This window comes from Orycteropus afer, unplaced genomic scaffold (genome assembly GCF_000298275.1).
Source record: "Orycteropus afer afer isolate SDZICR_OR568_19922 unplaced genomic scaffold, OryAfe1.0 scaffold00011, whole genome shotgun sequence".
NCBI classification, from domain to species: domain Eukaryota; kingdom Metazoa; phylum Chordata; class Mammalia; order Tubulidentata; family Orycteropodidae; genus Orycteropus; species Orycteropus afer.
The window spans coordinates 11,178,581-11,190,786 of NW_006921598.1; the positions used below are offsets into that span (position 1 = coordinate 11,178,581).

A 12,206-nucleotide genomic window follows, 5' to 3' on the forward strand; every position below is an offset into this window, starting at 1 on the left:
TGAACTCAGAACTGGCTTGACTGCAGGGTGGAGGGTTAGAGGGCAGGGATGGGAGTGAGGCTGTTGAGCAATCAACATCATTTTCTGAGGAACTTTTACAGTATGAGGTGATTTGTAATGTCCAAGCAAAAGATGGAGCACAAAAAAAAAGAAAAAGTGAATTCTGAAGTACCAAAGTATAACAACATTTCAGGAAAATTGTCATGGATGGTTAGAGAAATACACAGCTTGGTAACTTCCCCTGACCTACCTCTGACCAGTCCACAAGGTTGATCAGCCTGCTACACTCCAGGTGCAGTTTATATGCTATGCAGATGTCTGGTGCCACATTGGGAATACAGCCTTCTTCACTTTTCAGAGCTTCATTCTAAAAATAACAGTAAACCAAGACGACTACATTTTAGAAATGATTAAAGACAAAATCAGACACCAGTGAATACCCTAACCTAACCTGAGTAAATCATTCAATGGGATCTTCTGGTTTCTAAATGTCCTTTGTTAATGAGTTTCATTTACTCTTATTCTTTTTGCTAGTTCTTGTCTAGGATTAGGTCTTAATCCTAATCTCTCTAGCTCTTAGTCACTAGAGAGTATTTCCAGGATCACAAGATGTATCTTTCATTTTAGTCATGAATTGTTAATTTCTGAGACCCAAATGCATTTCTGATTATTCTAAAAAGCTTATGGAATTCTTTGTGAATTTTCAATAAAATTCAGTATGTTGTTTCACAGTGCAGAAGTTTCTCAGAAATACTGTAACAGAATGTCATTTCCACCATTTGTGATTTATCTGAATTCTAGCAATTACTATACAGTATTGTTGTTGCTGTTGTTACGTGCCATTGAGAGTTGGCCTGACTCATAGCGACCCCTTCTTGGGTTTCATTATGGAAGTAGATTGCCCAACCTTCCTTCCAGGGAGTGGCTGGTGGGTTTGAACCACCAGCCTTCTGGTTAGCAGTCAAGTGCTTTAGCGACTATGCTACAAGAATTAGTACCTCTACTATCTCCGAAAGGAGCTCTCATAGCATAGTGACTAAGGCACTTGACTCCTAACCAGAAGGCTGGCAGTTCAAACCCACCAGCCACTCCCTAGAAGGAAGGTTGGGCAATCTACTTCCGTAATGAAACCCAAGAAGGGGTCGCTATGAGTCAGGCCAACTCTCAATGGCACGTAACAACAACACTATCTCTGAAAGAAAAGGCTATTCTGTCAATGCTCCAAAAAAAAAATAAAAACAACAAACCAAACTCACTGCCATTGAGACTCCTCCCTTGGGTTTCTCTGTGGTATCCCTGCAGTGGTATCTCTATGGAAGCAGATTGCTCCATCTTCCTTCTGAGGAGTTGCTGGTGGGTTTAAACGCTCAGCCTTCTGGTTAGCAGTCAAATGCCTTAGGCACTATGCCACCAGAGCTCTTATTGTGTCAACACTGCAAATCCTAAATCCTTCAAAAACTATCAGTGTTTACTCAACCTATTTAAATTCCATGGTTCATACCCCCTGAGCAAAGTCTCACCCCTCCCTGAGAATCTAATATATCCTCCCAAAGACTGTTCAAATCATACCTACCAGTAGAAAATCATCTCTTACCTCAACCAATGCTGGCCAGGAAGAGGCTGCTTTTTTTTTTTCATTCTTTATATATTAAATTATTCATGCTCCCTACTAGTACCACCACTGAAAACCACTACTTTATATGCTCTTACTCAGTATTTTCTTGCAGTGCTTTGAATGTTTGCCGTTTTGCAATAGGAAACCAGTACACTGGGACGACCTCATAGATTTTATGCAGTCACTTCTTAAACACTTTTGTGGCAAAACTTCTAGATGCTTAATTGACTTGATAACATTCCCCAAATTATTTAATGTTTAGTTATACCTTACAGAAATTCTTAATGTGATCATCTTTCCTGGTCATGAGAAAGCTAGTGTTAAAAAATTCTAACTGTCTTGAGCAGGAGTAATCTGCTTTAAGAACTTCTATGTATTGGTAAATGTACACAGGCTTGACCAAGTGGCTCTGTTGCACTGGGCTGTGTGGAGCTATAGCCTGGCAGACTGCTGGCCTTCTTTACACTCAACTCTTAGAACAGATTTTTCTTTGGTTTAAAATACAAGATGAAATACCAAAGTATTTTTTTCTGTCAGAAGCAACCATCTGGATCTTGAAGTAAGTTGCTTAGGTCATATTGTTTGATCATTGTCAGCTGTTATGTCTGCAGGAAACATTTCCTCTTTATTCTCCTAAGAGTACTACTATTACACTCCCAAGTCTTAGTTTCTATGATCTGGTTTAGTTCATGAAGGGCACAGAATTTACATGTGGTCAAAAATTGGCAGCATCAAATAGAAATCCCCTCTAAAGTCTAAAGAACTTAACAAATACAGCCAAATCTCCTCTCTTTAAATTGTTGTTGTTATGTGCCGTCATACCTGACTCTTTAAATTAGAACTGCAAATTTACAGCATTTCTGTGACAATGAATGAAGCCTGCATGCAGCGTGAACTGAACTGTCACAGAAATGAATCTGTTTCTTACCTTGAGGTAATAGTACGGATTGTTGAGGGCAGTGTGGAGGGCAATTCGCGGAGCAGCATTTAAGTGCTCTCGGAGGGTGTGGGCAGCACTGAAGTACACCACCTCATGCAGAGGCTGTGTCTCTGGAGGGAGAAGGTATTCTCTGGAACAGCCAAAGTCAGATACCAGCTTTTAGACACACATACGTTTTATTTTCAACATAACATTTTTGTCTGCCCTCTGTAGAGGACTGAGCAATTTATTTAAAAAGCAAAATCAACCACCACTGAAACCAAGCAAACAAAGGAAACAAAACCCAAATATTAAATCTAATGCAGGTTAGCACACAATTACACTTATTTCATATAATTTTAAAAATTTCATTGTGGTTAAAATATATGTAACAAAATCACTATCATTTCAACAATTAAGAGACATTAAATACACTCAACATGCGTGCAACTATCATCAATATCCATTACCAATTTTTATTATCCTTGATAGAAACTTATACCCCCTTAAGCAATAACTCCTCACCATATAATATTCTAAAACTTTCTTCCAGACTTTGGAGTACAAGACAACACATATCACTGTTTTGAGTTAAACCTTTAGGAACAAATGTACATATATTATATTTTTGCTCAAAACCTTTAATTTAGAATTAAAGTATTAATTAATTCTGTCTTAAAGTAATCAGCGAATTTCTTGAGGAAATTGTTTAGAAAATTGCAATATCCACATTCTCTATCATAGCAAACATTTAACTCTTGGCAGTGGCACCAGGCCCTGTCTGTCATAAGAGTTTAGGAAACACATTTTTAGATCACAAAACATGTTTTAATTTATGTCTCTCATGGAAATAATACCTCAAAAGCTTTTTATATGTATGTTGTTGTTGTTGTTATGTGCTGTTGAGTTAGACCCGACTCAGCAACCCCTCCTTGGGTTTCTGAGGCAGTATCACTACACAGATTGCCCAACTTTCTTCCCATGGAGTAGCTGGTGGGTTTGAACCACCAGCCTTCTGGTTAGCAGTTAAGTGCCTTAGGCACTATGCTACCAGAGCTCCCTTTTATGTTGTAATTATTTTTTTATTTTAGAAAGCTGCAAACGTTAAATTTTGGCTTCAGAATATTGAAAAATAAGCAAATTGTTCATCGATGAAATTTCAATCACTTAAAAATATATATATTGGGATTCTTATCTCTTATTTTCCATCTATGACCTAAGTGAAAAACCAATGACTGAAATTTGAACAATATGGCACTAAAAAGTTCACTATGAGTACATAATGAGCCTACTAGTTGGTCAGTGTCACAATAATGACATCTCTCTAGGATCATCTAGATGGCGAAGATGCTTTGGTGCACACAACTCCTGTGGTAGTTCAGTTTGTGTGTCAACTTGGCTGGGCCTGGTTGAGTGGCTGGGCAGCTGGATGTAGTATTCCCCATGATGAGAATGGTAATCAACTCCATGGTGGAATCTACTGTGAGCAGCTGAGTAGCTGCCTTTGGGAGGTAGTCTGCTTCCTGTATATAAGGAGAAGCCTTGGGAAACAGTCTCTAGCTTATGGCACGCTTGAACCCTATATGTAGCCATGTTGTTGTTCAGCAGTTGGCCATGCTCTGCCGACCTTGGGACTTTCAATGGACTTGAATTAATGGCCTGCCATACGGTTTCATAACATCGGGACTGTGCCTTTTTTACTGGTCAACTTTGGGCCTATTAGCCTCAGCAGCCAGCAGCTGAGTGAAGAAAAGCCTCCAGCTCCAGTGGGCTGGGAGCAGGAGGCAGATCTGAAGCCCAAGGTTGAGGGGCTTTCACCCAGCCCCTAGAGCCTGGAACTTTGAACTTGGACTTAAAACCTTCCAACTGTTAGAGAATAAACTCCTATTTGTTAAGGCCATCCCATTTGTGGTATATTCTTGTCAGAGTGGCACTAGGTAACCAGAACAACCCCAAATATAAGTCACTAACTTAGTTAACTCACATCCCTTCAAAAAGAAGATGCTGGGGGTTTAGTCCAGTCCTAGGCTTAAAGTATTTTGTCTACATGACAAATTTGTGTCAGGTTTTGAGCAAAAGTATAATATATGTACATTTGTTCCTAAAGGTTTAACTCAAAACAGCAATATGTGTTGTCTTGTACTCCAAAGTCTGGAAGAAGGTTTTAGAATATTGTATGGTGAGGAATTATTGCTTAAGGGCTATAAGTTTCTAGCAAGGATGATAAAAAATTGGCAATGGATATTGATGATAGTTGCATGCATGGTGAGTGTATTTAATGTCTCTGAATTGTTGAAATGGCAGTGATTTTGTTAATATATTTTGTGTCCTACTAAAGCAGCAAAACAAGGCAGCTCCAACCACTGGGGGAATTGCAGTCTTCCTCCAAGTATCCTGGCTTTCTTCACTCCTTTTGAAGAGGATACCACTGCTGGAAAATCCCCCTACACTTGTTCCACCCTGGTGTGGTCCACAGCTTTGAGGATGAAAGGAGGTGAAGAGGGTATTAACCCTGCACGGTCCTCACCATCTTCCTTCCAATGTGTCTCAAGAGCTCCTGGTACTCTGCTTATTCCACTTCTAAACCTACTCCTGCTCCGGAGTAAATCAATACAAAACAAATTTGCCAAGACTGTATGATTTTGACTTGGCCCCCACTAAGGACCCACCAGCCACTCCTCAGAAGGAAGGTTGGGTGATCTACTTCAGTAGTCGTACTGCCTCAGCAACCCAAGGAGGGGTCACTCTGAGTCAGGTCCGACTTGACGGCACATAACAACACAATAAGGACCAGTATGTATATAAGTACTGCTAACATTTTAATTACTCAAGATTGAGTTAACTGAGCTGTGACTTCAGCAAGGACTTCGGTTATGCTGACTGCTTCCCAAGATGGCTGTCTGCCAACATGCAGTTACTCCCCAGTCATTCATCATGGCTATCGCTAAAAGACTTTGTTGAAGTCCCTGCTATGTAGTAAGGACTGGACACCAAACAAGGCAACCAGATCAATCAAGAATCCATTTCAAAAACTCAAACTACTGCCTTGCATATGTACTGCTCTCCCTTTCAAACATCTTTACACTTAATGTTTATAAATTCAGGTAATTTCCAAAACAAAACACCTTTTTAGATTCTTCATAGATCCTCCATCAGAGGCAATAATTAAGTAGTTGCCTTTATTTGGTTTCCACTAGCTACATTAGTTAAATAACAACAGTGTAAAACACCATACATTAGATTTTTGTTCAACTGTAGACTTGGAGCTTGGCACAAAAATGTACTTGCTCAACTTATTTGCTGTGAGAAGAAACAAGCAATGAGTCTGGCAGTGGAGCACAGCACGATGCTCATTTTGGATTCAGATCCGAGTCTACGAGCAAAAGACAAGCACTTCCCTTCCCCAGAAGAGAGGTGGTTCTGAGGCAAGAGGTAAGAAAGAGCATTTAGGTTATAGGACTACAAAGTTGAAGCTTGTTTTGGTGAAAATAGTAACTTAGAAAGTGGCAACTTATTTCCAGCTCTCAGTATTTTGGCCAAGAGCCTTCATGGTATATTGTAAAATATGCCTCCTAGAGTCTGTCTACTATTTTATATTTATTTTTAAGTAGACACATTTTCTCCAATGAACTCCAAGCTCTGTTCAAACATCTGTGATGTGGCCCTTATGGGCACCATGAAGAAATGGAGGCCTTTTCATAAATAGATTGTCAAGCATAACCCAAAATGCACAAATGGCTGACGATGAACTAGATGAATGGGACCTTCTAAAAATTAAATTTTTATATGCATCAAAAGACTTCTCCAAAAGACTAAAAAGAGGACCTACAGATTGGGAAAAAATATTTGGCAATGACATATCTGACAGGGACTTCTCTCTAAAATTTATAGAAAACTCCAACACCTCAACAACAAAAAGATTACCAATCCAATTAAAAAATGGGCAGAAGGCATGAATAGACACTTTATCAAAGAGGATATTCAGGCAGCCAGCAAATATATGAAGAAATGCCCATGATCATTAGCCATTGTTGTTGTTGTTGTTAAGTGCCGTCGAGTCATTTCCGACTCATAGCGACCCCATGCACAGCAGAACAAAACACTGCCCGATCCCGTGCCAGCCCCACAATCCCTGCTATACTTGAGCCCATCATCGCAGCCACCATGTCAATCCATCTCGTTGAAGGCCTCCCCCTCTTTCGTTGACCCTCCACCCTACCAAGCATGACATCTTTCTCCAGGGAATGGTCCCTTCTGACAACATGACCAAAATAGGTGAGACGAAGTCTGGCCATTCTTGCTTCCAAGGAGCATTCTGGCTGCACTTCCTCCAGGACAGATCTGTTAGTTCTTTTAGCAGTCCATGGTACTTTCAGCATTCTCCGCCAGCACCACAACTCAAAAGCATCAACTCTTCTTCAGTCTTCCTTATGCATTGTCCAGCTCTCACATGCATACGAGGCGATTGGAAATATCATGGCTTGTGTCAGGCGCACCTTAGTCCTCAAGGAGATATCCTTGCTCCTCAGCACTTGAAACAGTTCCTTCACAGTTGACTTTCCCAATGCTACACGTCGTCTAATGTCCTGCTTCCGTTGGCATCGATTGTAGAACCAAGCAACATGAATTCTTTGACAACCTCAATCTTCTCTCCATTAGAGAGATGCAAATCAAAACAACAATGAGATACCATCTCACCCCAGGACTAACGGCAAAGTTCAACAGGACAGAAAATAACAAATGCTGGAGAGGATACACTGCTGGTGGGACTGTCAAATGATACAACCACTGTGGAAAACGGCAATTTCTTAAAAAGCTGGAATTAGAAATACCATTTCTAATGGAATTCTAACAGCAATCCCATTACTAAGTATATATCCTAAAGAAGTGAGGTATATGCACACCCATGTTCACTGGAGCACTATTTACAACAGCAAAAAGATGGAAACAACCTAGGTACCCATCAACAGAAGAATGGATAACCAAAACACAATGGAATACTATGCAACACTGAAGAATAATGTAGAATGTGCAGAACATGGATGAACTTCAAGGACATTATGCTGAGTGACATAAGTCAATCACAGAAGAACAAATACTGAATTAAGTTCATTATCGTAAAAAGCCAAGGAAAAGCTTTAGATATGGAAGGAAGCATTCTTTGTTGGTTATCAGAGATGGGAGAGGACAGGAGGGAACACTGCAAAAAAAAAAAAAGGACTGACCTATGTCAGTTTAGTTTTATATATTTCACTGTACATAAAATGTATTTCAATAAAATGTATTAAAAAAAGAAAGAAATGAAGGCCTTTTGACAGAGGTGTGTGACCTTTCCCAGATAATAGCCTCTCTCTGAGCTTTGCCTGCTGCATGACTCCTCAAGTCCCTTTTAGCTCTAACATGCTACAACACTAATTTCTGCTCTCTTGGAATAGATAATTTTGGTAAAGATAGTAAATCCAATTATGGAAGAGTCTGTGATTTCACAACATTTAACCTGGTATACAGAAATAGATTAAAAGGAAAAGCTTCCCTACTTACCAGGCTACTTGACAAACACAAGGCTTCCAAAGAAAGGTATTTTGAATGGTTAAGTGAAAACAGGATTACATTGGACAGGACGAGACACTGAGGAACTCTAAAGGAGTTGCACCTGAATAGAGTAAGGGAGTCATCATAATATGTAATGAGAAGAAGAATGGGGCTGGTGGTCCTGGATGATGAGGCAGGCTGACTGAGGCAGGCCAATCTATGCAAGACTGGTGCTATAGCCTGAGGACCGTGCACATGGTCCTTCTGAGAATTTGAACAGCTTTTCTGCAGAACCAACCAAGGGATCTGAATAAAGAAAATACTGACTGGTCTTATACTGAAACTTCTCTAAGGAAATCTTTAAGCATGGAGCTGGAACCAAAGAGCTCAGGTGCATGCGGCTAAGTATTGCTCCACACCCAGAAATCTCAAGGGGTAACAAACTGCAGTGTTAAAACAGACCGAAGGGAAACATCAGGAAGCAACATGAGCTGATGCGCAATTCAGTCATGCCAAGTGACTCATTAGCAGTGGGGTCAGGGCTTATACTGGCAGCAGCTCACTTCTATTTAGTTACCTGCTGGCCCTATCCAGTCAGGGCAGGAGCTTGATATGTCCTATATTGTTAGCACAAATAAGTAAAGGACAACTGCAACTGTTTTTTCAATAGAGTGACTCATTTCTTTTGTTTTGTTTTTCTACTGATGCTCTGATAAAAACTGTAACAGTGTACCAAGCTCCACCCCACTCATTGATACATATATATAATGCACAGTATAGTTATCTGCACAACCAGCCTACAATTCCCTCCTTAGGTCCTGGTGGCAGTTTACAAGTTATATAAAATCAACAATTTTTGTATTTCAAGATTTAGAAAAAGAATCTAAGTTATATTAGCTGAAATAGAATCATTTCAGCAATGTTCAGTGTTATTTTAATAACCGCTCAGAAAGATAAAAAAGTCAGGCATAGTAGAACAAAGATCATGAGGGCAATGGACATTTGGCCTATAAATGATACCAAGTTACACTCCAAAATTATTTTTAGTGACGACAATGATTATAACTTGGTAAAAGGGAAGAACCAGGAGCTTGGGCCTGGAAATGATAACATGACAAGGTTAACTCTATGAGTTCTAAAGGGCAATTCCTGGCCAGTAGGTCACAGTTCAATACTGCAGTGCATCATTTTTATATAACACTTTTCTTTTTCTTTACTTTTCCTTTTGTCACACTTGGTTGATCATTGTGGACCTTTTTCATGGCATTGATAATTTCTCCCTGATGACTACAGGTACAACGATTCTGCCCCCACTCTGTCTTGGAAGGTAGAACTTTTCAGTTTCAGGAAGGATATGTAATTTATCAGAAAGCTACTTTTTGTTTTCAATAACCAAACTGCTACTTTTTCAGTACTTTGTCCTGTTTGGTGCCATTAAAAACAGAATAAGCAATGGTAACAGTTTCTTTCTACTTTTTAACTATTAAATCTTTTTATTTGCATACTTCTCATGTTTTCTTTCTTTCCTGTAGCATAGCACCTAGGTACCTGAAAGGTAGCTTAAGTGGGTGAATTTATACATCTACATAAAGCTGAGTTTTTCTGAAATCCATGAATCAGAGTAATTTGGATTTCTCAGAAGAGTTCATTTTAAAATACAGGCAGAACTGGTTGATTTCTAAATTTTACTATGAGTACATATCTCGACATGAATTTAGTGCTGGTAATGAGTTAACACTAATATTCTTTATAATTAGAAGTACTGTACTCAGGATAAAATAGAGCAGCATAGTTAGTTGGTCTGCTCTGTTTTCCAGAGCCAGTATTTACTCTGAGCAAAGACAGAGCAAGGATGAAGTGGAAGAATTCTAATGTTATTTGAAAGGGGAAAAACACTAACTCTCTTCCTTTATCTCCAGGCAAAGGACCATCCTTCTCCTTAAGTCTACCGAACAAGATCAAATTTAAACGTGTGATCTTGAATTGACAGTAGAGACTGAATTAAGTCATTTGATTAGACCTTTTAATAAGGATGGTAAGGGAATCATAATTACAATTCTCAACTCGATGGAGGGATCAGAAAACCATAAAGCCTGATCTAACAGGAAATGTTCTTGATTGGCTATAGATGGTCTCCTGCACCAGTGTCACGTGGGAGAATGTGGTTTGTAGCTCTTGTGAGCAACAGACTCACCTCACCAAACTGTCGAGGAAGTTCACAACTTTTTCTCTGAGTACTTCAAACTTGGTTTGCCTCTTACTTCTTAACTCCTTCATTTCCAACAAGGACTGTGAAAGAAAGAAAATACCTTTTCTTGTGATTCTGAGACAGAAAACTCCTCTCCCAGAGAGAAGAGCCTGCTACTAGGGTAGAGGCAGCTTGATGTCCATTCCATAAGACAGAATGTACTAGATCAAAATGGGTTCTGTATTTTTAAGGTCTAGAAAGAACCTCTCTTTTTAGATGCTTTGCTTCAAACACATATCATGTGAGTTTTCAGGGAATGTGGGAAAGAGCAGTTCTTTTCAGTACTGCCATATATGGCACAGTGCTTACTACTCATACTCCACTCACTTAAGAAAAGGACTTACAAGAAGAAGAAGAAGAAGAAATAACCCTTGTCTTTTTGGCACACTGAGACTTAGACTGAAATTTTACTCTACATTTACCATAACTTGGGGTCATGATATAAAGAAAGGTCTTTATTTTGATAATCTACATCGTGAAGTTAGAACTATCTGAAAAGGAATACATTAGAGAAACTGTGGCTCAATTCTAGGTCTATACTAAATACGTAAAAAAGTTAAAATGTAAGCACCTAAAATTAATGAATAAGATTCTTCTGAATTAGTTAGAACAAAACGAAAACACACATCAAATAAATAATCAGATTTCCTTTCTGCACATTTCCATTTCCCCTTGTTGCTTGTTAATTCTCTCTAGTTCATTCTCTCTGAGCCTCAGGAACAGTTTCCACCTGTGCTGGTTAGTAAATTCCAGATTGCATATATGTAGAGTGAGGACAACAGTGGGGAAAAACAGGATGTTCAGTTTATAAGTGAGTCACAAAGCCTGCTTCGTTCCTGGTTGTGCTTTAAAAATGAAAACAAAAACATCCAGGCACAACTAATCTAGAATACACAATGAAAAAAAAAAGGAGAGTAACAAGAAGGAAAAAAGAAAGTAACTTCGAAGGATAGAAAGTGACCTGACCTTCTGAAGGTGATAGAGATCTGTCTTCTGAAGCCCCTTTGGCTGTGACCCAGAAGCATCTTCTTCATCTTTGGCTTCTGGTTTTAATACAAAACCAATATACAGCAATTAGGGTAAATCCATTCAATTTGAGAGAATAAATATTTCTACTAATCCAAAGAAAATAAGTTTCATCTTTCTTTCTTTTTAATGTAGCAAAGGATCTAGGTTCCATCAAATAAATGTTTTCTTCTAGAAACTGAAGGTCAATAAATATTACATAATTTATACGATAGTGAGGTCTTCAAAAAATCAGCTACTAAATTTTAAAAGTGTTACCACAATGAAAACAAACAAAAACCCCCAAACCAAAAAAGAGTTCCAAATTCTAGTGTGGTTATAAATAGTGTAACAACAACACATCTTAAATTTTATTCCTTTGATGATGCCAAGATTATAAACTACACAAACCTATAGGCTGGCAAACTTGGCCTAGATCTTCCAATTCACTGATGATTTTTTACATAACACTATTTGAGTATGAAGAGAATGCTGTGTAAGTTTTGACATAATCCACTGAAATATAAAATATATCACAGTTCTTTGGCAAAGGGAACAGAAAACCACATCAGGTAACACAGGGAGCTGTACTTCTAGAGAGCATGAGGCTTCTCATATCCTCCTCCTCCTCCTAGTGTAGGGCAGGTTTGGGGAACTTCACACTCACCTGGCTTGTTTGACCTAAATCTAAAGCAGGAGGATGCAGCTGGAAAATCTGCATTGTTCTTAAAGAATAAATTTCTTTTTACCCACAGATAATTCTTGGTTCAGAAAGATGTAATTTAAGATTAAAATATCTAATAAATTTTTCTCCCTTCTTCACTAAATGTGTAGCAGAGCCTTAAAAATAAATCAATAAATCTAATATGATACTCTGCCATATTTAA

At 38.7% G+C, this 12,206-nt stretch overlaps 1 protein-coding gene across 1 annotated transcript in view; it reads right to left on the reverse strand.

Annotated features, from left to right (window-relative positions):
* The window catches only part of ORC3 (origin recognition complex subunit 3), an 80,489-nt gene that overhangs the window by 1,618 nt on the left and 66,665 nt on the right, over positions 1 to 12,206 (reverse strand). Inside the window, exons 14-17 of the mRNA XM_007950980.2 lie at positions 11,281 to 11,357; positions 10,261 to 10,355; positions 2,544 to 2,685; positions 251 to 367 (exon numbers count right to left, since the gene is read on the reverse strand). Of these exons, the coding sequence (XP_007949171.2) occupies positions 251 to 367; positions 2,544 to 2,685; positions 10,261 to 10,355; positions 11,281 to 11,357 (431 nt within the window). The remainder of the gene's footprint in view (positions 1 to 250; positions 368 to 2,543; positions 2,686 to 10,260; positions 10,356 to 11,280; positions 11,358 to 12,206) is intronic.